Source organism: Lichenostomus cassidix, chromosome 6, assembly GCF_008360975.1.
Source record: "Lichenostomus cassidix isolate B80296 chromosome 6, HeHo_3.0, whole genome shotgun sequence".
In the NCBI taxonomy this organism is placed as follows: Eukaryota; Metazoa; Chordata; class Aves; order Passeriformes; family Meliphagidae; genus Lichenostomus; species Lichenostomus cassidix.
In genome coordinates, this window is record NC_139487.1 from 30,787,856 (window position 1) to 30,812,527 (window position 24,672).

Sequence of the window (24,672 nt, forward strand, 5' to 3'; positions counted from 1 at the left end):
TTACATTCACTCCTGTTAAGTAACCTCACCCCTTTAAATCTTTTGTATTTTTTTCCATTCTGCTTCGATGTCTTTGCCACCTTGTGCAGTCACTGTGTTCTGCAGCAAATTATGACATTTTCACTTGTTGCCATATTTCAACAACTGCTTTCTGACTTTCTCAAGTCAGTGGGGTGGGTTATCTATTATTCTTTTCCCCCTATTGTACATTATGCAACCCTAAAACCATGATTATTTCTGAAATTGAAAAGATCATCACAATTCTAAGACCATTTCACTTACAATCTTGTCGTTTCATGCCAAAGATACACAGAGAAGTGTTCTTGAGACAAACTCACAGCAATCATTTAGACTAATCTGGGATGCTGTTCACCACATCTGCATCCTGCCACATGCTCTGGCTACTGTGGGATAGAATCACAGAATCCCTTAGGTTGGAAAATGCCTCCAAGACCATTGAGTCAAACCATTAAAAGTAGATGTCCTCCCTTAAAACTTTCAGCCACTTAACAGCAAATCCTCACCCCTCCTAGAAGAGATACTGCCAGAGAAATCTGCAACAACCAGACACCAAAGACTTACGTTCCAAGCTAACCTGAGCTGAAAAAAATCTCACTAACTCCCGTGTAAAGCACTACCAGAGAGGTTTAAGAATTAATATTGCATTTAACAGCATTTTGAGTAAAAGTATTATTGCACTTTTCTCTGCAGTAATACCTTTCTCTGGTATAGGGACTGAAAGGGCAACTTGAATTGAACACAGGATCTGCAAATTCCACCTGATCCCCAATAAATAAAGAGAAATATCAGAAAGCACAATATCCATGAGATGAAAAAATCATTTGATATTGAAAGGAATAAGGGAGTGTCTTTACAAACAAATGGCTGGTAAGATAAGACCAGTACTGAGAGACAGAAGAAACAATGGGAAGGATTTCCTTAGGAATTCTACTGATTGACTTACCCAAGGCTGTGTTAATAAACTACAAGAAGAGAGACATAAGAAAAAGAAGAAAGGGGGGATGTGTATTAAGGGAGTATGCATTAGATATTCCTGGAAACCTGTACCTCTCGAGTACCTCAGCCAATGGGGAAAATGAGAAGGAATCAGGGCTGGGAAAGGAAGATAAAAGAGGCTGTGTCCTCTAGCAATTCAAGAGATCCCATGGGAAATGCCCATGACCTCTCCCTTTATTCACGAATAAAGTTACAGGACTCCTCTGTCTCCTTTTTGGACATAAACCTCTGGTATTTTCCTTACAATATGCATAATTATCTTCGTCCCTGCACTACGTTACCCTAAGGACAACAGAATAAAACAAGGCAAACAGTCTCATTAGAACAGCTTTAGACTCTGTCAGCTGCTATGACCTACAGAACAGAAAGGGATTTCATCTTTCCAAAAACGGAACAAGTATCTGTAACACAGAATTGTTCTCTCAGTGTGCTTGATGAATCATCCTGAGGTATCTTTAGAAAAGAACATTATGCCTACAGAAAGTTTACGGATGAAAAGCACGAGATTAACATTGTGTACCCATATTAACAGTATTGAGTCCCCACTGTTTCAACATTTAGTTGCCAGAAGTAACAAGTGTCAAATCCATTTTCCAAACTTAAAAGAAAAATCATTGTATTCCTTTTCAAAAAATTCCCAGCTGAATTAGCCCACAAGTATGTCAGACAATCAGATTTCTGGATTTACCCAACACTTCCGTCTTCCCAATAAAGCAATTGAGTCATTCTTACACTTGCAAATTGGCGTTCTCCTCCTCTTCCAGTGTCAATATCCTACTTGAAAACAACACTAACAAACTACTTACCTTTTAAGAAGTTAATTTTAAGAAATAACTATTTAAATCATTGCATTCTACAGGAACAGAAATTACATTTTCAAACTCTGGTCTAGGAAGTGGCATTATGAAGAAATTCTTGTGGCTGGCATATGAAGGATTATGTCTGCTCTGAACCAGTGACAGTTCACAGTAAGCATAAAATAACCCAAACATGTACATTTTATCTGTGGTATGGCACTTTCCACAGACTTTATACACATGATACAATACCATTCCTACTCATTTCGGGGATCTGCATTTCGGTTTTGCTTAGATTTCTGTAGAACATCCCTTACAACATTTTAAAGAGCACGTTGAGAAATGCGGGTTAAACTGTATTTAAACTGCCACTAACGCTAGGTTAAATCCTCACCTCCCTAGCCCGAGGGCAGGCCGGGTGGTGGGTTACTCACATTGCGCAGGTACTCGGCCAGCAGGTCCTGCAGGGCCTGGCGGATGGCGTTGCACTCGGCGATGATGCGCTCGCGGTGCGCGTCCCGCGTGCACGAGGAGTCGGCCAGCAGCGCTGCCCCGCTGATGATCGCCTCCAGCCGCTTCTCCAGGGAGGGCCTGAGCTTCTCCTCGTTCACTGCAAGAGGATCCAGCACTATTAAGTTCTGGAAAAGATGAGGAGTACAGGTAAGAAAAGTCAGTCCGATTAAGTTGCTGCTTTATTTTTTACTTAAAGGAATGACAGTGATATATTTATGCCTCCCAGATGTGCTCCCAGCCCTTTCCACTGGAAGCATCCAAAATACTTTTGATCATGTATTCTTCTTCATCAACTTCCATTCTCCCTAGTGGGGCCATGCATAAAGGTCATTTGCAGACAAACCCAGGTTCCCTCTGCCATTCAGATCCCACTAGCTCTAAGCCCATTATCCATGCAATCAAACCATCAGACCAGAGTCTCAGCATTGCTTGAAAGAGATGTTCAATGCCTCCAAACTTCAGTTTTTTAGAGATCAGGAGAACCTCTGGATTTAACTCAGAGCCAACAGTGCTAGCTCACAGCTGAGGAAGTTTAATCAGACTACATGAGCAGTCTAATTCTGCTGATTTTTAGTCCAACGCAAACCCACACTGTGGCAGAAAGTCACTGCTGCCACTTTTAACAGGCAGAATATGGGCAAAGATAAAAACTGCAGCTTTTGTCTAACAATTCTTTTTTCGAAGGGCCTAGATATAATTGTCCTTTTGTTTTTCAATAGGAGGGTAAATAAAAGCAGATAACTCTTTTGGCTTGATAAAATTAATTACATTTATGTGGCAAACATATATTCTAAAGAGAAAGGAGACTACGGCATTTTCATGAAGTGCTAAAGTAAGTATATTTGAGCTTCAGCCTTGACAGAAATTCAAACCAGTAATTTTTAATGTAATTGAACATCTGAACAGGGTATTTATGATCCTGATCACTAAACCTATACTCCACATACACCTGCTCACCTGCTACATCCCACCCAGAGGTGGTTTCAAGATTTCAGAAGAAATATTAAATGAGAAAACTATGCCAGACACCATGAAGTGGAATTAAAGTCAGGTAAATCAGAGCTTATCTATACTTATCTAGTATGTGCCAAACTAATTCCAAGCTGGAGAATTTTAATTATTTCTTTTTCTATTTAGATTTAATAGGACAATTTGAGGGACTGTCTAGCTCAGGCTAGCAATGAAAGTGTTATATTAGAACACCACAAGATAAAAGCTTAAACAGCTAGGCAAGTGGACTTCAGTCACAAGTTTATTTGTGTTAGAGATTTGAAACTCTGCTTCCCTCATTCATGTTACAGCCCTTAACAGCAGGGTGTTCTGAGGTAGTTCACATCTGTTCAAGTTGTGCCTCTTGGTCACTACTGACTGGAGCAGCAAGTTGCCTGTCAAGCTCCTGTATCTCAGGTAAGCCCCCTCAACGCCAAGCTATACATACTGAGTCCATCGTAATGTCAAACACACCTGGCAAGTAGAATATTGAAGTGTTGCTACAGAAAAAAAAACAACTTCATTGACTGTGGAAGACTAAAACACACTTGGAGGCCACAGACAATCAGCCATTTAGCTGGAATAATGACTGCTTTGAAATCTCAGCTGAACCAAAGAAGAAATGTCTTCCTTTGGGAGACAATTTGGAGAAAGTTCATGCCAAGATGGACAAACAGCACTGGTCAAAAAGCTACTATGGTCCATCTCTGAATAAAAAAATCTATGCAATAATAAAAAATCTAGGCAATAATAACCAGGAAAATATGAGTTAAGACTCTGCCCCACAGATTAAATTCTTAAAATAATTTCATCAATTATTTATGATCAGTACATCTATGCAGAAAAGACTCAATGAGAAGACACCAGATACACAAATGTTGTCTGGTGGTTTTGATTTAACAGGCTAAACAGTGGTCAGCTACTCTTAAGTAGCTTAGGGACTCAAGCATAAGGGAGCACTTAAGAGGAGTGATTAGATCCCTGTTGTCTCCCTCACTGGCCTCCTGATCCATGAAAAAAAGAGGGACCCTGGTTATGCAGGAAGCTGGTTATATTTCCCAAGTTCTGCACTGACTTACAGGCCTGTGACATCACACATGCAACTGCTCAGCTGCATGGCCCTGGTCACTCAAGGACTATGCAGCTGAGAACACAGTGACACAGAGTCGGGCATGCAAGACCTGGATCATTGTGTGAGAAATCTCTTTACATTCAGAAGATAAAAGACCAGTGAAAGGCATTAGATCATCTGCACCCACATGCTCTTTTCACACATCTTAATATGCAATTAAATTTTAAAGTTCCAATTTTGTGTTTATTTACAAATGACACTGTAGTTATAGGGAGCCTTTAAGAGGAATTGCTGAGAATCAACTGATTTAAGAGTTAGCTGCTTTAATTTTACTGGTGGTTTCCTCACCTATAAATCTTTAATAACTTTCACAGTGCCAGCACTGGCAAAGGAAGAATGATATTGCAAAACATCTAGATACTAGATTGTTGGGTAAGCTCCGAGATACATTTCCACACTATAAACATTTAATGAGATTTGTTCCCACCAGACTATTTACTACGTTAATCTATTTCATGGCACTGTATTTGCAACAAGAAGATAGAGCAAAGGTTATTTCAGGTCCTCAGCCAATAGAACTTTCTGTAGAGCAAGAAAAGTGCTACCATCTAATTCATAAAATCATTTTAAGAAGTTAAATGCTCTATAAATCGTGCTTTATCTAACTCACACAGCTTCAATTCCCATTTATGCTACCTAGGTAAAAATATATTTACAACTTGATAAACAAATGGCTTTTTACAACAATCAGACTTCTATGTTCTTATGTTTCCAAGTAAGAACAATTTCAATACAAAGTACAATTTTTTCCATTTGGTAATTATCACACATCACAAATTTTAGAACAGTAAGTGTTATTACATTTTTACAATCATTTACATGGTACTGCTTACATACAGTCAAGATTAATTCCTCTGCAGTCAAAAAATGCAGCCCTTTCAACAATTTCTTTTTTTTGTAATCTGAAAGTAACCTAGATAAATAGTGGGTCTTATATAATGTATATCAGGTGTCATTCAGAGTTACATTGTAAATTCTATATGTTTTCTTTTCCTTCCATTTATTAGGAAAATAGATTAGAAACTCTAACTTTAAACCCCTTGCGAGAAGCAAGGATGGATGTCATGAAACTTGCAATTGTAGCCTGTTCCTCTCAGGGGAGAAAAACCTGTCTGATTCAATTTGGAACATGATTGAGAGGTCTGTTTTGATCAACAAACTGCCACTACAAAATTGGTGACATATTTCAACATATTTCCTTAATCTTCTGTTGAAAACTTTAGACAAAAATCTACGACCATTAGCCATAACACTAATTCTCCTGAAAATGTATCACAGTCTTGCCACTGGGATGCTGAGATCTGCTAAGTCCAAGCATTTCTAATCAAGAACACCCATAATTGCAAATGTGTTTAGAAACATTCATTTCTTTTGTTGATCTGGGCCTACATCAGCTACACCCCATGAGGTTCATGGTCTGTAATCTCACCTACAGGAAATGTTTTACCATTTTTGGCAGGACAATGGAAAATGACACTGGTAAGAATCAGAGCAGCCATGAGAAAAGAAACTCCATTAGAAAAGCTTAGGGTGAGGTCAGGAATAGAGAAAGTGCTGCCTTCCTCCAAGTATTTGCTTCAATAATGGAAGCAGAAATGCAGAAGTGGTGAAAGCATATTGGCCATATCACTTTATTTAATGATTTAATGATAAGCAGCAATCATAATGAGGTTTCAGAATTGCTCCATTATATAATACAGAACAATCCCAGTGACACATTCTGAAGAAAAGGACTCCAGCTTGCATGGTAGCAGCTCAAATGCAGCCCAGGCAGCAGTGGGCACTGTCAGCTGAGAATCACTGATTAGCAAACTGAACTCATGGGCTCTGCCCACTTACTGCAGGACATGTCTGTCTCCAGCATTAGGGACACAACTGGAACTAACTCTGCCCTGCTGCTCAAAGGAAGCCAAATATTGAACACACATCAAGACTTAATTCCAAACTCTTCTGAAGAAAGTGATCCCCCCCAATGAAATAATTTCAAGTAATACTATTTAGACCAGGACTAAGCAGAGCAACATTCTCTAATGCCTTTAGGCTCATCATTTATGATACCAGTAGTTATTTAAAAAAAAATGTTTTTCAAAAACATTGTGATCTCAGAGGTTTACGTACCTCAAGCTCATCAAGTGCACTTCCAAGAGTAGCTGTGTGAGATGTAGGTTGTTCCATTTTATTTCCAACTCCTTGGGAAGCATTAGAAATTACATTGAGAGCATTCTGTATTTCATTGCAAATTGAATCCTTGCTGGCTGTAAGGGATGCAACATCTGAATGTTCCAAACAAGCTGAACATATTGAATGTAGGAAAGCAGAATTCTCCTTCAGGGATGCACGTGCTGCAGCAATTTCATCTCGCTGATTGCTAGATTTCAAATCCTGTCAACAAAAGAACATGCTGTTTATTTCCAAAAGCACTCCAAAACTGACAAGTAATGTATAAACACTTTTTCTTTTCTATCTCTACTCGGCTTCAGGAAACATCAAGTTAAATTCATCAAAGTTGGTGAAAATGGACTGTAACGATACTTACAATTGAATCATTTTCTCATGAGAAATGAACAAAGCATTTGTAAAACAACCAAAATTTTTATAGTGTCTTATAACCAGCACCATGAACTGTGTGTGCTTTGTTTGAATCAGTTTTCCTCTGACAAAACTGCCTTGGAAATCAGCCATCTTTCCTCCTAGCCATGTCTTTCTTCATAAGCAATGAGAAGGACAGGGGTGCACACACAGTTAAACAAGGCATTCGGTAATTATTGCGTCTGAACAAATCTCCTGTGTCTGCTTCCCCTCTGTCTCGAGCACGTTGCAGAAATGAACAGCAGTCAGGGATGAGATCCTGCACTCCTGGGAAATGGGAAGCATGGAGGCTTTGGAAATGAAAACCATGCTTGAGAGAAGCCATCTTGAGGTGCCGCTGCCTGTCTCCCCTCTGTCCCTGCTGTGTACACACAAAGCACTCAGCCATCCTACCACACCCATCTTGTTCCTCCCTTCTCCACCCGGGCTTCCTTGAGATCCTACAGCCTCCCACCAACAGAAACCAGGGACACCCAGCTTGACAGAACCACCAAGTCCAATTTAACTGGTTCTAGGAATCAGTCACGGGCACTGGGATTCAGACAGCTGAAAGCTGCAGACTTTGGAACAGCCATGCAGTCGGTATCAGGCTGTAAGGAGCCTCCTGTCTGATCCTATTTTATTTTACACATTCTCCCATGCTTCTCCTGTATCTTTTCCCTTTGAAAAGAAAACTAATAGATTTTTGTGAAGTGACTTGGGTGAAGGAGACAGTTAAATTCAGGGGGAAAATTAAAAAGAAAGGGAAAATAGCACATCTGAGCCTGTGGCACCAGATTCAAATGATGAGCAGAGGCACAATGAAGAATGAACAAGTAAATGCATACAAAACTTCACATAGCCTGCCTATAGGCAATCTGAAGTCTAATTATTTTCCTTTGCATTGCATCAGGCTTTGTATGCATTATTTACAAAAGCATCACAGTATCCACTTCTCACTGCATAAAGTTTTTAAGTTTATGGCTGAAGAAAAGAGCATTTGATATTAAATGAACCAGTCCTGTATTTTTAAAATCTCATTTACTCCAAGATATGCATTGGACATAGGATTGTATCTTACCTCCTCAGGCTAACTTGGAAATCTTGGGGATATAGTAACAAAAAACCAAAAGCAAACAAAATGAGAGAAAGAGATGTAGACTTTAGCAGGAATAAACAATAGTTTAACCAACTGATTATCTGAATCAGAAAACTGTGTTTTCTTGAGTATATTAACACATAATGTATTTTTAAATTTTTAATGATCCAATATATAAATGAATCACCACTGTGCAAGAAAGATTTCATTGCCGAGTGTGTTCAAATCCAAATACTACTCCACCTCCAACATCAGTAAAGCATCTGCAATTTGTCCAGTGCACTGGACTTTTTCAGAAAAAAGTGTTTTTGAAACACAGACTTGCTCTAATTAGTGAATCTATCTCCTCTGCAATTATTACAAAACAGCAGACTGCCCTCTTTTCTCCTGTGCTACAAGGAAGCCACAGACTTAGAGATACAATGGGAAGTCAATGCAACACTTCAGCCTAACTGACCTCTATTAACTATTTCTTGTTTTGCTGCATCATATGTAAACAATCAAACCCAAAAGCCCTTAAAAATCACTTTTCCCCTCTCAAACAGTACTGTCTAACCAGGACTGAGTGGGTCACAAGAAACTAAAAACTGGTAAACCAGCAGCACAAAGCCAGTAACAGCAGGCAGTAACAGAACACCAGGAAACAGCAAAAGAGGTTCAATAAGTTAACATTCTTTGTTTCACACAATACTGTAGTGAGATTCAGAGTGATGGCATTGATAAATTCTTCTACAAAGAGCCCCAGTTTTGTTCATTAACATGTTAAAATGAAAAAGAAATTCTCAGACCCATGAAATTCATCACTGCTTTGTTGTTTAGCTGTGAGCTTGAAAAGCCCCAAAAGAAGCCATAGAGCCATTATTCCTTTCCAGCTTGAGGATGAATTTAGTCCTTGAGATTTTTCATGTGAAAAGGAAGAAATATCTGATAATCTTAGTCTGATCTCCTGCATAAATGGACCAAAAAAAAAAATCTGAAATTTGAGTGATTTCACTATCAATTCTTTGTATATGTGGATTATCAGAATAATGAACCAGTTCTTTGAAGGAAGCTAATCTCCACAAGTATCTGCAGTTCACCCAACTACTTTACTGCACTTTAGGCTATTTTGTTTTTTCTTCATGGTTTACCACTTCCCTCTGATTCCAGCATCTTTTCAGACTAGTGGACAACATCCACTGGTCTCTCATGTGTTTTTCTAAATCCCTGCTAAATCAGGTATGTCATATGAGACCATCTGAGATTAAAGATAAATCCCATCTCCAACCACTGCCAGTCTAAGAGGTCCAGCATAGTAACATTTCCCCAGGCTGCTGTCCTAGCCATTCCAGGACATACTTCTGTCTTCCTCACACCTGCCTGTCCATGATAAGAATGGAAAAGGAATACATAATCACAGATTCCCAGCTGTGGATTGTTCCAGCTAAACATTGAGAATGGACAAGAAGACTTTTAAAAACTTAAGAACTATCTTCACTGTTAAGCTTTGATTGGACTACTTCAATAAAAAGGAAAAAAGGAAGAAAAAAAAACCCTGTTCTTTATCCCACATAATACATCTAAGGCTTGACAGTTCAGCACACTAGGAAGCAGCTCCTGTTCACTGAGCATTCCCAATCAGCACAGCTCATGTGGGGGCTGGGATCACCGTGAGTACAAATCATGCTGCTGTATTTTGCACCAGCTGGAGCTTCAAAGTGCACTGCAGTCCCCAGCCTGCTCTCTGCAGAGACGGATGTTATCGAACCAAGTTCTGTATCCAGGAAAAACATACACATACAAACCCCCACAATTTCATACTACTATAGAAAGAGGAGACAAAAGCATCAGTTTTTATCACAGCTTAAACCTGGGCTTTAGCATTCAGCTTTCAGTCAGAAGTGACTGCCAAATCGTTGGTAATTCAAAGACCATAATAAAGCTCAAACTCTTCCAAGTGCATTCATGCACTGTTCATCTGGGCAAGGCTCCAGATTACATATTTCATAAGTATTGTGTTGTCCTTTTCAGTGGAAGAAAGTATCTCCCAGACAAAAGCAAGTGAACAGATCTGGGGGAGATACTGACAGCGAGATCTCCCTCAGCTGTGTCAGCTGTGCCAAGAGAACACTTTGCACAGATGTTAGAGCCTACAGCCCTCAGGGCTCTGCCCAGCCCCAGCTGGGAGCTGCACCCACGCTCACCCCGGGCCCTGCAGCCCCAGCTCCACACACCCTGGCACCTTCAGTTCCTCTCCAAACCATGCCATAGGGGTGCCAGTCTCCAGCTCAGCCACAGCTGCCCCTGCCAGTCTGATCTGCTGAGCTCCATCCAGCCCTGTCACCACAGCACTTCTGAGACACCACAGGGCTGTCCCTTACCCAGTCACCCTCACCTGATCCACGGACTGACCTCACAGCTTGTCTTCTGAGCTGCCTCATCACCACAAACTCTCCTGAGGCTCTGGACTCGTGGCTACCAGAGCTGGCAGGCCCAGCTCCCGCTGATGTCCAGCTGGTGAAGCCCTGCCTCAGGGAGCAGCAGCCCTTGCTGCACCCCACAGGACCTTGCTGATAATAGATAAGCATTGACTGTCAGCAGAGATCACCTGTTATCAATTCCATAATAAAGCTGACCCTGTCTGCTCTACAAAATACTGAATTTGCCAAGTTGCAAACAGCATGACCTGGTGGCTCCTTTCCTCCATGTAAGGCTTTAACTACATTTGGACCAATGATGTACACAAGTGATTGTAACCACACAAAAAACAGACACAAGTAAACACTGGGAAAAGCACCTGGCAGGATAAAGGCTTTGTTAGCACCAATGAAGCACCACTAGATGATAGAGCTGTGCTGCACAGACCACCAAAGTTTCCCTTACATGCATTCACAGTAGGTTAAACACCACTGAGCCTATCCTTACCAGCAGGATCACACTATGTGCTTGACTGTGAGGAATTCCAAGCTAACTTTCTACTAAAGAAGCCTTATCTGGCCTCTAGACTCATTTTTTTTTCTGAGTTGAGAAATCATCAGCAGTTCTTTGTGTCTCATGGTACCACTAAACTACAGCATGTATAGAGTACAGAAACACTACACACACACACACACACAAAATACAGACTTTGTATAGCCAAAACTGTAGGCAGAGTTTGTTTGCATCATATGCACAAATAATCAAAATAACAAGTGCTACAGTACAAATCCATGTCAATGTTATCATAAGCCTAAGCCTTAATACCCTCTCTCTTGAAGATGACTCCGCAGTCTTCAGAAAATTGTATCCTTCAGTCAACTGAGAGCAAGCAGGAAATGGATCTACAGGACTGAGGTTCAGAACTTTCTCTCTGCATCTATACCTATTGATTATTAATCAAACATGTGTGATACATAATATCACAGAACAGCAAAGTTATCTTATACAAACCATGGCTGGTTAATACCCTCGCTCTTGCAATTTACTAATATTTTCCAGGAATTTGCTGTTCAGATAGGGAAAGATGCAGTTTCCTTTGATTATTTGATTGCACCAGATTGCAACTGCTGCACAATATTCTGCCTCCCCCCTGCTTTGGCGTCTTCTAGCCCAGTCATTCATGATGGTGCAATAGTTGCTGTCACTTCTCTGTCTGCTGTTTCAGGATCTGGTCCCTGCACTCCAATACCCTGCTGTTAACTTTCAGTCTCCTAGATGAACTAGCTGATTTGGAAAGGTAGCAAAGCAATTTTTTTCTCTGTAAGAATTAATATATTAGCTCACAAAGGTTTTCATCTAGTACAGCTACAGTCACATTTGTCACCGAGCTTGCCTAGAACTAAAACAGGAACCATTCATCAAGGAGAAGGCTCAGAAGTTAGGAACCTCCAGAAGGTCTTATCACATCTGGAAGCTTTAACAAAGCTGTTAAAGTTTTCAGAAAATGTTCTAGCCTGGATTTTTTCCAACGGAAGATGACTCACTGAAAAATGCAGCAGAATGGCATTCATCCACAAGTATTTTTTTCCACAGTTTTATTAAACTCTCATAATACCATATGTGATTATTTTCACTTGCTTCTTTTTTGAGGTTTTAAAAGGACAAGGGATTTGGGGATGTTTATAAGATTGAAAAACTTGTTTCATTCTCTGCCTTAGTGCTATTAGGCTACTTACAAACAACCTACGTACAATTATTAGTGCTGGCTACATACATACAGGGTCCACTAACCCTTCCACTGATACAGCTTAACAGACAACAAACAAATCTTTCCCATTTAACCTGTTTTGTTTTAATCTTCTTTTTATACAGGTAATCATGTCAAAACATATTACATCTGCCACAAAAGTTCAGGATCTCTTCTCCAACAAATCAGCTCAAGTTCCCCCAGGTACAAGTTTCTCCTCATCTTGAGCAGGGTGTAGTTCAGTTTTTCATTTTTTCAAAGATTTATTATCTTTGTATGAAAGATGGGAAAACATCAGCAATAAACAGGTACAGGATTCATATCAGGCAGCCTGTTCCAACTGCTATGACCTCACAGATTATATACTCAACAGATCTTCATGGCCTCTGCCCCTACTCTTCTGTCAAACTCCAGGTACAGTTTAACTCTTTTTAGCATTAATTAAAAATACTTCCCAAATATTTAATGTACTTCCCTTTTCTCTAATTAAAAAAAAAATCCCGAACTAAAACAGGCTGAATCAAGTAAATCAATGACAGCCTCCTGCAGCTCAAGATGCACCCAAATCAAACTGCAGGGAATATTAAGTTTCTCTAACTTGAAGCCACGTCCAATTGATGTGTGTAAAGAGCGTCACTCAAACAAACGGGCCTGAAGTGCTAATCCATCAAAACAAGCTTATTAGCATTACCAATTTCAGCAATGCTAACAGGAGGGTTTGTTTTCACTGCTCAGCTGAAACTGCAAAATGAGCTGGTTTCAAGTATTTATCATGGAAAAATCCTTTTTTTTTCTTGTATATCAATTTAAGTTTTTAAATTTTATTTTTTGCATACCTTGCAAACACTTCCAGGAGAGAAACTGAGAGTGAAAAGAAGCAGCTATAAGCCCTTGAGCTCTGTACTGAATGTTAATGCATTATATGTGATAGATTTAATACAGAACTGAGAATAAATGACTTCCAGCAGCTGCACTCTAGACCTATAAATTGCTGTGAGTACTACAAAATCCATACAGAGGAAGAACAACTGTATAATTTACAGCATCAGTATCTGTCAAGAAATGCTGCAAATACGGAACTTGATTTCTTCCTTTTAACATTGCTATTAAAATCAGAAATTACCCTTACATAGATTCTACTTCGATGAGGAATTTTATTCATCTTCCCTGATGGCACATCAATGCAGAACAGCATTTAATTCTTACCAATGTTAAATGCAATTCAAAAAGTATAAACACCAGAAGAGTTTTAAAAAATAAGCATGTAACAAGCTAAGGTTTAACTTGTATTTTACATAGCAAATGCTTTGAGAAGATGAGAAAAGGGCAGTACTTTGATGAGATTATTTATAGTACACAGCAGACAAATGCTACACAAATCCACAGCAAGCAAATCTTAAGAGCAAAGGTTTACAGTTTGGTTTTTCTCAAGCTGCATCCCTACCAACAGGACTGACAGCCACCATGTCCCACACTCTTGTTTCTCTTGATGCTTCAGAGGATTTTACATCGCCTTCACAGCGCAGTGTGACCAGCCCAAGAGTGTGACCCAATATACTATAAAAATATGCAGTGTAGCACAGTAGCTACAAAAATGGGAGACACTGTAACCAATATCTAAAAACTGCACAATGTCATTCATTTTATGGAAACATTTCAAAATCTTGAGTCCCGAATTCACTCAAGAGCTTTACATGATTGTTAATTTGTGAATACCAAACAAGGGATTTTTAAGGGATGAATCAGATCTGAATTTTTTCAGTAACCAAGAAATACCTTTTATCAGCCTGAGGCTGCAAATCAGCAAAAGGGAAAAACTTCTTTTTTTCCCCAGACAAGAGACACTATAACATTTGTTTTCATTAAAACAAGTAACCAAATACACACCACAATCTCTATTAACATCCTTACTAACACAAGTAATTACAAAATCCATGGAGCCATGTGGATTTTGTTTTGATAAAAGGCATTACAAACATCTCGAGGACTGAGATCAATATGGGACTGCATTGCCTTATACATTTATTACCTTAAGGGACTACTGTCTTTAAGAGTGGTTTAAACATCCAACTTAATTTATATGTCAGCTTCAAATTTTATAGTTGAAAAGGCTCAGCTTGTACCATTTAATTGACTCAAAGACTTCCTCACAGTGCATTTTTTATATAGCAATAAAGTTGGTAAATGCTGTTTTCTTGACCTCTAAATAGATAAGATGTTCAAGTCCCATGAAAAAATCCAGGTGATATGAACTGGTCTGAAACAAAGCATTTCATTACATTTTTTGTTGTAGAAAGTCAGAAAAGATTCAATACATTATTTCCATTTTTCTAAACTGAATGCCCTACCAGAGGTTCAGTCATACGAAAGCCCTTTAGACTGGTCAGAAGTCAGCCTTATCCCTGCATCAGGCACATAACACTAAAGACAAACCAGGAAACCTGTTTGGAAGTATTATCTCACGTGGCATTATTTTAAAAGATCTTGCCTCCACCCCTCTTCATGTAGAACTTTGAATTCCACTTAAGTTTGGAGAAACCTAATAATGAAAAAATTGCAGATGAGAAGGTAAGTCTGGGGAAAAAAAATGGCTACTTTGCACTGGCTTGTGTATCATTTTCCACTACAAAAACCCTGCCTTCAGGTGTTCCTAATTTTGACAAATTAACAGGTTGGGCTAAAACTTCTCACATCAGATAAGTGAAGAGGGTTGTCAATTTTTCCTTATTTGATGGCATTTTTTGTTTAGAGAAAATTTGGGTTCGGGCACCTTCAGTTTAAAGTCTAAGGAAGAGCATCCTCCCCACATTAATACAGTCAGAGCAGTATTCTCTGGAGAAAATACACTATTTGCATTTTGGGTTTTTTTTTTTTTTTTTTAAGAACTGAATTAAGATTTGCTTCCTCTAACATAATGTAAAGTTGCAAGAGCAACAATAAATATCAAGTACTAACCACTACAGAGTAATGGTCAGAGAGAAGAAAACTCAGGATCCACAGCCCAGGCAGACTGCTCTGACAGGGTGCACAAGGTGAAGGAGCAGAAACTGTATCCCCACCCAGCTCTCCCTGTTTGTTTTGTCCCACTGAGAATACTTTTTAAACTTTAACTCTGTGTCACAAACTCAATGCGAAAAAGCAATTTTCTCCAAATTGGTTTTTAAAACTCTTCTTTAAGAAAGTAAGTGATTCCTCCCTACTAATTATAAGACATCATATCAAAGCAATCACATACTATTCTTCCAATTAGTCACTCAGTGCAAAGCTTGGCTATTTCACACAGAATTAAAGCAAAATTGTACGGAATTAAAGCAATTCTCTGTAATTGCTATGTTAGTCTTTGGAGGCCTGATGGTTTGCTGTCTGTAAGGCTCTCATTTTTTTTCTGTCTGCATCCCACCAAAGCCTATTCACCATCAGAAGGCACAGTTCTTACACCTCAGCTGATGCTTACACAGTCTTCTGGCAAAACGCTGGCCAGTGCTCTGATGTGCTCCACCAGCTTCCTGCAAACAGCCCCCCTCCTGCCCATTCCTGCAGCACTTGTGCACAGCAGCTCGCCCTGCTGAGCAGGCTGAGAAAAGACTCCACACTGATGTGGGCACACCACACAGTATGGGCTTGCTCACTTTCACCAAACACTACAGAAACAAAGGATTTCCTCCAGCCCTCACAGATTCTCCCCATGCTCCTGAGAATAAGAGACTGACTGTCAGACCCTGCATCCCAGTCACATTAGAGGAAGCAAAAAATGGGGGGAGAAATACATGTACATAAGTGAAAAAGAAGGAAGAAAACGTGGCTGAAAAGCAGAAGGAACAAGGATGCCAAATGAAGGAAAGAGGTGGGAGATTCCTTAAAGGCAGCAAGCAGAAGGAACAGCAAGTACAACAGAACACCATACATGGCCATCAGGCCTTGGTATTACATGTCTTGGGAGGCCTGAGATCTTCTCAGGGCATGTGATTTGACAGGTGAGCACAGCAGCCTATCCTAACAAGATGGGGAAAATGGATTCCAACATCCCAAGTGCTGCAGAACACAGAAACCTCTGTTTCTCTGTCCCACCTCCCTCTGCACCAGACTCATTTTTTCTCTCCAGTGTGTCAAAGAAGAAATTAGCATACAGTAGATGGGCACAGAGGTCAGCCCCCAGCACTGAAACTACTCCCAGAGAATAAGTTGGTATTTTAGATTCCAGCTGGTAAGGCCCCATCAGTAAAATGAGGCTAAGAAAATCCATCTGTGCAGCACTAGATTTCCCATGACCCAAAAATTTCTCAAGCTGAAACCATTTTGACCTATGCAGGATTTAAACACTTTTTCCCATTTCATAGGGAAACTTATCTTCATGTGCCCAGCAAGGGCTGGATGCTCAAGCATCAGGACTTTGTGCCACTGTGAGCTTCTCCCAAGTCACTCCTCTAAGATGAATCCCACATTACCAATGAACCCATATGTAGGGCAAGAAAACAAAGGAGACTGCTTGGTTAAAGAAAGGAAGCTTATTCTGCTGAGCTAGGGAAAAGATGTAACAAAGTTTCTAAAAAGTAACAGAACAGCCGGATTTTGCAAAGCTGTAACAATAATGCTTGTTCTGAAAGAAACATCCCCATGCTGTAATCATTTATTGTGTTGGCTGTCTAGAGGGGTGTTATTTTAACCTGATGGCAAAAATATTATAAAACCTGTATGCTTTTCTAATAAATGTTCTTGGCCATATCACTGTCTGGGGACCGTGCTTTTGTGTCGATACATCACACCCATAGCTTTCCAGTGTCACTTACAACTTGACTAAACACAGACTAGATGAAAAATCTCCTCAAGCCAAGGGGGAAGTACTACATAAGCCTTTGCCAAAAAATGTGAATAAAAGACCACAACATAAATATCAACAGAATCTTCTTTTATATCTCTGGATCTGCTCTTCTTTGAGTTAACTTAGACACTTTCATTGACTAGTTAAGTATTGCCCAATTAGTTTAAATGTAATTACTTTCCTCTCATTACAGTATCAAGTCTTTTGTTTGCAGCACACTCACAAATTCCAAGGCTTACAAGCATCTATAGTGCTTTTCACTTACAATTCTGGATGAGTGTTGTAATTTCCTGGGTTGCTGAGACATATCATCTTACAGTTTCGGGACTGTGAATTCCATTTATATAAAAACCGCAGTAGAGTTCTTTTGTCTTGGAAAGTTTATTTAACATGAAAATAACCTTGCTGAAATGTTTCCTTTCTTCTAGATCATTCTTGTGATATATTAATGCAGCATTAAAACTTTTTTCATAAGACAATACCTCACTGTTAAAATGATAAATCACACTCAATGACTATCTAATCAATTTACTTTTTAGATTATTATTAGAATATCATTTCTGAAAAGTGAACAGAATTTTTAAAAAGTGTAATTCTTTAGAGACCTGATCTTCAAAACTAAGAAGCATAACTGCCACCTAAAAAGGAACTAATCTTTTGTATTTCATTATAATAGTCAATTTTTGCACAATACTGAAGACATTATTCTTGCTCAGGGAAAAAGTTCCAACATTTCTAATATAAATTACTTTCAGCAGGAATGTGAGATGAGTTGTGTATCTGTATAATTTAAAAGTGAGTTTCACAGCTGTCCTTTCTGCAGTGGATTTGAAGTTTTTGGCCAACTCAGAGCTAAGCTTGCAAAGCAGAATAAGGGCAGAGGTGAGGGATGTCCCTTTGCCCAGCTGGCTGTGGGATTGCAGAGCAGCTGTGGGGATCAGAGCCCCAGCACAGAGCACACAGGGGTGTTGTGTGCAACATGAGGGACACAAGGAACAGCTCATGTCATTCCCAGGTAAGGGAAACTACATGGGAAGGAGCAAATGAACATGGGAGCACAAGGAAATATCCATCCAGCCACACATTCTGTTTTTTGCGCTCTCAATGAGGCGAGGGGGAGAAAGAAATGGAACAGGAGGCAGCAGGAAGTGTTTGGGACTGCAGCAATCTTTGGAAGGCTTAATAAACACACATGACATTCTCAGGATGTCAGTAACAGTAATAGTGAAAAAAAAGAAATGTCACTCCTTTTAACAATTACAGAAATGGGAAGAACAGCACAGGAGTCACCCAATGGAGAAGGAAAGAACAGTGATCCCAAAGAGAACAGCAGCCACCCGGACTCCTGCAAGCCCCCAGCCTGTCTGGGGGCTCCAAACCAACCAGCTGCATGGAGAGCTCACTGCACAGCTTGGGATATGGACTGGAGAAGGTTCTGCACACACACTCACACACCACCTCAGCAACCAGATTCCTGCCAAGCTAAATAATCCTTCCCATCAAGCATTTCTCACACTAAGCAAAAAATCAGTAAAAACAACTATCTCCTTTAAGAAGCTGTATGTATTTCCTGGGTTTGGGGGTTCTTTCTGCCCCCCCCCCTTTTTTTCAGAGAGCTTTTTGTTCTGTTTGAGGCTTTTCTGTCATTTTGGGTTGGGTTGCCTCATTTTTTTGGGTTTTTTTAGAATCCATTCTCTGAAACCAGAGAAATCTGTTTCAAAATTGCCCAAGTCCTCAACCTAATTTTAATGTTCTTCATCCCACATTCTCGCTATAGAATTATGGCCAAACTGGAAACTTTATTGGGAAAGTGTAGCATGGAAAACATTCTCCTGTTAAACCGGTAGTCACATACTAACTGCAACAACAAGAAAAAAAAAAAAAGCCACCCAAGAAAGCTATTTAACAAGTGCATACACCTGCATTCTGTATACTTGCTCATCTTACAACACCCACACAGCAGCTGTGGCATGTCTGTTATTAACTATTTTTTCTGCTTTTTAGACACTCTTCTTCCAACTTAGACAAAAATAATTTGTCCTTGTTAAGCAGTCACAGAATGACAACTTCGAGATTTAAAATTAGTCTCATCAATCACTTCAGCGCAGAAAAATGTCCCAAATTCAAAACATTTAAAATTCTTTTGAGCACTGTATTAAACAGCTAGCCCTGAAAACTCAGGTTTGTGAAAATCACTGAAGTGTGTTCACATCTGCTGCTGATTCAGCCTGTTAATACCACAGCAATAGAAAACTGCCAAAAATCCAACCACATAATAACAGTTACCCTGGAAAACAATTTTGATAATTACAGTCTTCTGAGATAACCAAGTAAAAAGCAATTTGCAACCTCTATAAGATGATGATTTTTTCTACCATAACAAAATTATTTCCATATAGCATTTGGATGTTGCATTCAATGGGTGCTACATTGCAAGGAAACTTCTTGATCATTCATGACCATTTACAATAATTACACAGTAAGTAGCAAAATAAAAATACACATTTTATCTGACCTGGCTACACTTGCAGTTTCAGTAAGTTGCAAAGGTGCTGGTATAAATGGATATACACGCCAGAGAAAAGGCAATCAGCATGAGAAAACTACATAGCAAACTAGCAATGAATTATATAACAAGGGGAAGAAAGTTCATTATCTGTCCAATTAAAGTGTCTAAACCCTCACTGGTTGCTGCATGGGCAGCACTGCTGCAGGAGTAGGGTGGTCTGCAGACTACCTCAATAAAGAGATATCCCCCAAGGGAAACTTCTGGGTCATGCTGGTTGTGTAAGAGACTTTAGTCTTGCCGTCAGCTCGGAAGAACTGCCACACTGCCTAGTACCCTCTGGAAATAACAGGACAATTACCATTACTTCCAAATGAGGCTGCTTAACTTCTCCAACAGATTCCAGATTTCCTCCTCCTTCCCCTGAGAGCTTGTACCTGAGAGTACCACAGCATGCAAAACCTCGCTAAAAACATTGCTATTCAGCACTTCTGTGAAACCTACAGGGACTAATTAGAAGCTTTTGGAAAGCTTTGCAGAGGTGGAGCTCCAAACACCCTTGTATTCCATTTAAAATATGCCTTTCTGTTGCCTCCCCCCCATAAAATATCACGTGGAGTGAAAGCTCCCTAAGCTCCAGCTTGCTCCAAGTGGGACATGGATTAGGTTAATGCTGGAGAACCACTGAAAGCTGCAACTTCCACCACCTGAACACATTTATCCCCTGATTAGAAGAGGGCCTGGAGTGAAGGAACCACCCTGAACCCTTCTGTGAGCTGGAAACCCCAACACAAACAATGCTTGCCTAGCTCCATGTTTCCCTATGCTCTTCACTGTTATAAAACCAGAAAAAATGAACTTCAGAGGATAAATCAGTAAAATAAGTTCTAGTTACTTCTGATGGGCAAAAAAACCAGTAGTAATTCACTTCTTAAAGAGAGCAAATGCAAAAGATGAATGTGACTACTGTCTTGCTCTTTGCAGGAGCTCCTTATCAATACACAGACCAATGAACTGGCCTATCGGTCCCTGTCAAGCTTAGGCTCAGTTCCTACACACATGGCATCAATCCAGGAGAAATTGAAGAGGATGACTAAGCTTTTAATCACTGAGCTGGAAACAATACCAGACACAGCATGACCTTCAAATGGGGAAAAATTTATTTTCAAAGAACTGACCCAAACTTTACCATTAGGTTAAGCAATAATTTATTCTGCAGTTCTCTCCACAGAAAGGTACAGAATTTTCCAAAAGACTATCTATCTATTAAGACTGGGGAAAATAGTTCCAAACTCACTCTTTTTTTCTGCAAGAAGCATTTTTTTAATACCTTCTTTAAGATAACAAAGGGACCTGATTCATGGGATACTTCACACCTACTCCCTGCTGAGATCATTCTCTTACTCAGACTCTGATTCAGCAAAGGGCTACAGAAGTCTTTCTGAAAACATGAGTGACACCACCAGCCTCCATGGGACTAGAGACATACCTGTTTAATTTAAAATAATGATGATGTGGGCGTTGGTAGACTAATAAATGGACAGACTTTCAGCAGGATGGAGAACAGCTGTTATGTGTCATCTCAAATCATCAGAAACAAAATAAGATTTGAACCTGTGGACTTCAAATGAAGGCCCCATACGTTGGTATCAAATCCTTGGACGACACAGTTCATCAAATACCATATGTCAAAAATCAAATACTCTAATAAAGCCTTCCTAGTCAGTAATGAATCCTAAAAGAAAACTCATTCTATCACTTAGATGGATTTCTCAGAACCTCTTCTATTTTAGAAAAGATTAAAGATTTAGTTTTTAAAAGGAATGCAAGGCTTCAAAAGTAATAGTTTGCACAAACCACAAGGTAAATAGCTAATTAGAAATAGCACAGGTAACAAGTTTATCATCTTTCTGTTCTTTATTGACTGGAGAACACCAGACATTTCACTCTGAAATGAATAGAAGGCTTTCAGCTTTCCATGAGTAGACAATTCATGATACCAGTTATGGCAAAGTCAAGAACCAAATGATCACAATTTGGTGTAGTTAACAGAGCCAATAGAGCAAAGCTGTCCTGCGTATAAAAAAATCCAGAAACAGTCAAAATTAAACTGCCTTATTTAGCACTTTCCACATGAGTGCACTGGCTCTCCAGTTCTTACAGACAGAGATACCTTTTTTTTTCAGGATTATGGTTCTGTATATTCATACAATTAGATTCACTTCTGAAGGACTCAATACTCCACTTAAACTCTGTAAAACCTTTTTAAAACCACTTTGCTTGCAGTTCCTTGGTGAAACATCCAGTTACAGGAGGATAAGAATGTTAGAATAATAGCTATACAGAGCTACTTCTCTTCTGATGTCATCTGCAATTCTCTAAATCACATGGATGTGCTCTGAAGAATATTATACTTTTGCATTTGCAGTTTACTATCATACTGGAGGTCAAATGGATAAGCTGCAGTACCTAAATTACATTGTTACTGCTTCATTAAGAAGCTTTATGCACAGTCATGTTACAATGAATTACTCCCAATATTTAAATCATTAAAGAAGAAAAACTCCTTACTATATTCAGAAATACTCCAATGGGTAACAAGCTGAAAAAAAACATATCCAGTAACTCATTTTGTCTTCATTTTAAGCCAGAGAATTTCTGAACAGTTCCATTGTCTCAGTTTCATTATCAAAAATATTTGCTAAGGACAGTCAGCAAAAATATTTAATTTGTTGCAGCAGCTTCAGTGTCAAGCAAAAAACACACATCAATGAATAAACAGGTAAGTCTACAGAGGAGGAATGCCATTACAAGTAAGGCTAAGTACAAATAATGAAGCTACCACATGCAGGAGACATCAGCAATTGCTTACACAAAGATATACCTCTCCTCCATACTGTTGCTGCTGTACAATGATCAGGACTGCATGGAAAAACAGAAGGTGTCTGTCAAGCAGCAGAGCCAGAACATGCAGCAGACCTGCACTGCTCACTGCCCACCAAGTTCTGTGTTGCTACCAAGGAGCTGCAGCTCTCCATGAAATAATTCTCAGGTGGATGCACATCACCTGTTACCAATCACACCAAGAGCTGGGTGTGTTGCACCTTGGAGCTATTTAGTCTCCACTAACCAATCCCCCTAGAAACACTTCTGGGCCACCTCACTTCAGCACAAGTGTTACAGGTTGGATAGCTGTTTTTCACTTCCAAACAAATCACAGCACAGTTCTCAGCCTATTGCTGCACTGTTCATCTTCCATGGGCAGACCCAGGCAAGTCCCAGGTCTGTCTCTGCATTATCCAAATAACAAGCTGTGCTTCTCCTGCCAGTGACTGCTGGGCTTCCTGCAGCCCATTCTGCTCAAGCAGCTGCCCCTTGGAGCAAAGAAGCCTGTGGGTTACAGCCTGCTGCTGTTTTCTGCATCCAGGTTACACCACACCATGCACACAGGAGGCCTTTTGACTCATACATTTTCCTCTGCCATGATACAGTTCTGGTTACTTTTTTCCTTCAGCAAAATAAAAAGGATGGACTTGAATAAAGATGACTTGGGGGAACACAGAGTGACCTATGACAAACAGTCACACTGTGAGAAATTGAGAGAAAAAGACCAAATGGATTAATTATCAAAGACTTCCTTCCCATCTCAGGAGGATAAAGGCAGGACACTAGAATCAAATATAAAAGAATAAGTCAAGCACATAAAGGACAAAAATCAACACTGGCAAAACATAAGAAAAGTTTGATTTAGCCAGGGATACCAAATGCTGCAAGAAAATGTTCTGGAAACATTGAAGTAAGAGGAGGAAGTTGAATAAGTGTGGGAGAACTAGCGGCACATCTCCAGAGTCAGATTTTACTTTGAAAGACAAAGTTCACTGATTTTCTTTTCTTTTTTTTTTCAGACATTACTTGAAAGATCAGTTGCAATCAAAAAAGAATACAAGATATCAGATTAATATTGGAAGAGAACACATTGAAGAATACTAAAAACAACCTGGTATCTTTCAAATAACCTAAACCTGTTTAGTTTCATGCCATGTTACCCTGATCAAGCCTAAGAGTCACAAATTATGAACCTGAGACCCTGTTGTAGGACTGGTGATGTGATTAGAGAGCTAGGGAAAAATAATAAATTCTTAAAGTGAGGATCCCTTAAAAAGAGGAAAACAAGGATGAGTCACAGAATAGAAATCTGTCATTCTTTGAAAAAAATCCACTGCAAACACAGACAAAGAAAACTGAAAGTGAATTGCACTAATTTGGGCTGGCTCAAACAATCTCCTCTCTTCCTGTAACAGGACATGGCAAGTGTGACTAAAAGAAGATGACAATAATATATGCCATTTCTCTAGCATGGCTTTTAACCCCATGACAAATGAGGCTCAGAAAACATGCTCTAAATGAAGGCAGTGTAAGGGCTGTACAGAAACATCATCAGGGTAAACATCCTGGACAGACAATGAAGGACCACTATCTAAAGGAAATAAGTATTAAATTAGGCTCATCAGAATTTTTTTCTGCATCTGGAAAAAACCCTAAATATTCTCAGCCAAAGCTATGAAAAAGAGAGAAAGCTGAAAGAGAAAACAAATATTACAAAGGGCAACATGAAATTTGAAATAGTCTCAATAACTAGCAGAAGCAGACCTAGACCCAAAAGCAATTTAAAAACACACATCTCAACATGCACAAATGTCTATACTCAAATTGGAAAAAACAAACTTCTGGCTATATTACAGTCCTACAAAAAAGGAATCACAACAGGGAATTCACATCTTAATGCAATGTGAACATGCTGCCCTGTTGTAAATCCATCTCCAATCTTGCCTGAAACAGACAATATTGAAGAGCAGTAAGTTAATAGATTGTAGCCTGTAGAAACATCTGGTTACCTTCCATCACCTTTAACAATGACAAATCCAGAACTGCAGCAAGGTAGAATAGTTGTGGGCACTACAAACCCTGCTCTCTCTGCTCCCTCCCTAAAAACACTTTTCAAAACCAGAGAGGAGGAGAGCACTGGGAATTCACAAGAGTCTTCAAAAAAAAGCACCTGAACTTAGAGAAATGAGGAAACTGAGGCT

At 39.5% G+C, this 24,672-nt stretch overlaps 1 protein-coding gene across 8 annotated transcripts in view; it reads right to left on the reverse strand.

The window, feature by feature from the left end:
* CTNNA3 (catenin alpha 3) overlaps window positions 1–24,672 on the reverse strand; it is a 411,474-nt gene that overhangs the window by 311,526 nt on the left and 75,276 nt on the right. For all 8 annotated transcript variants that reach the window (XM_085064278.1, XM_085064275.1, XM_085064277.1 and 5 more), the window contains 2 exons: window positions 6,568–6,831; window positions 2,249–2,452 (listed from right to left, as the gene is read on the reverse strand). In XM_085064278.1, the coding sequence (XP_084920404.1) occupies window positions 2,249–2,452; window positions 6,568–6,831 (468 nt within the window). The remainder of the gene's footprint in view (window positions 1–2,248; window positions 2,453–6,567; window positions 6,832–24,672) is intronic.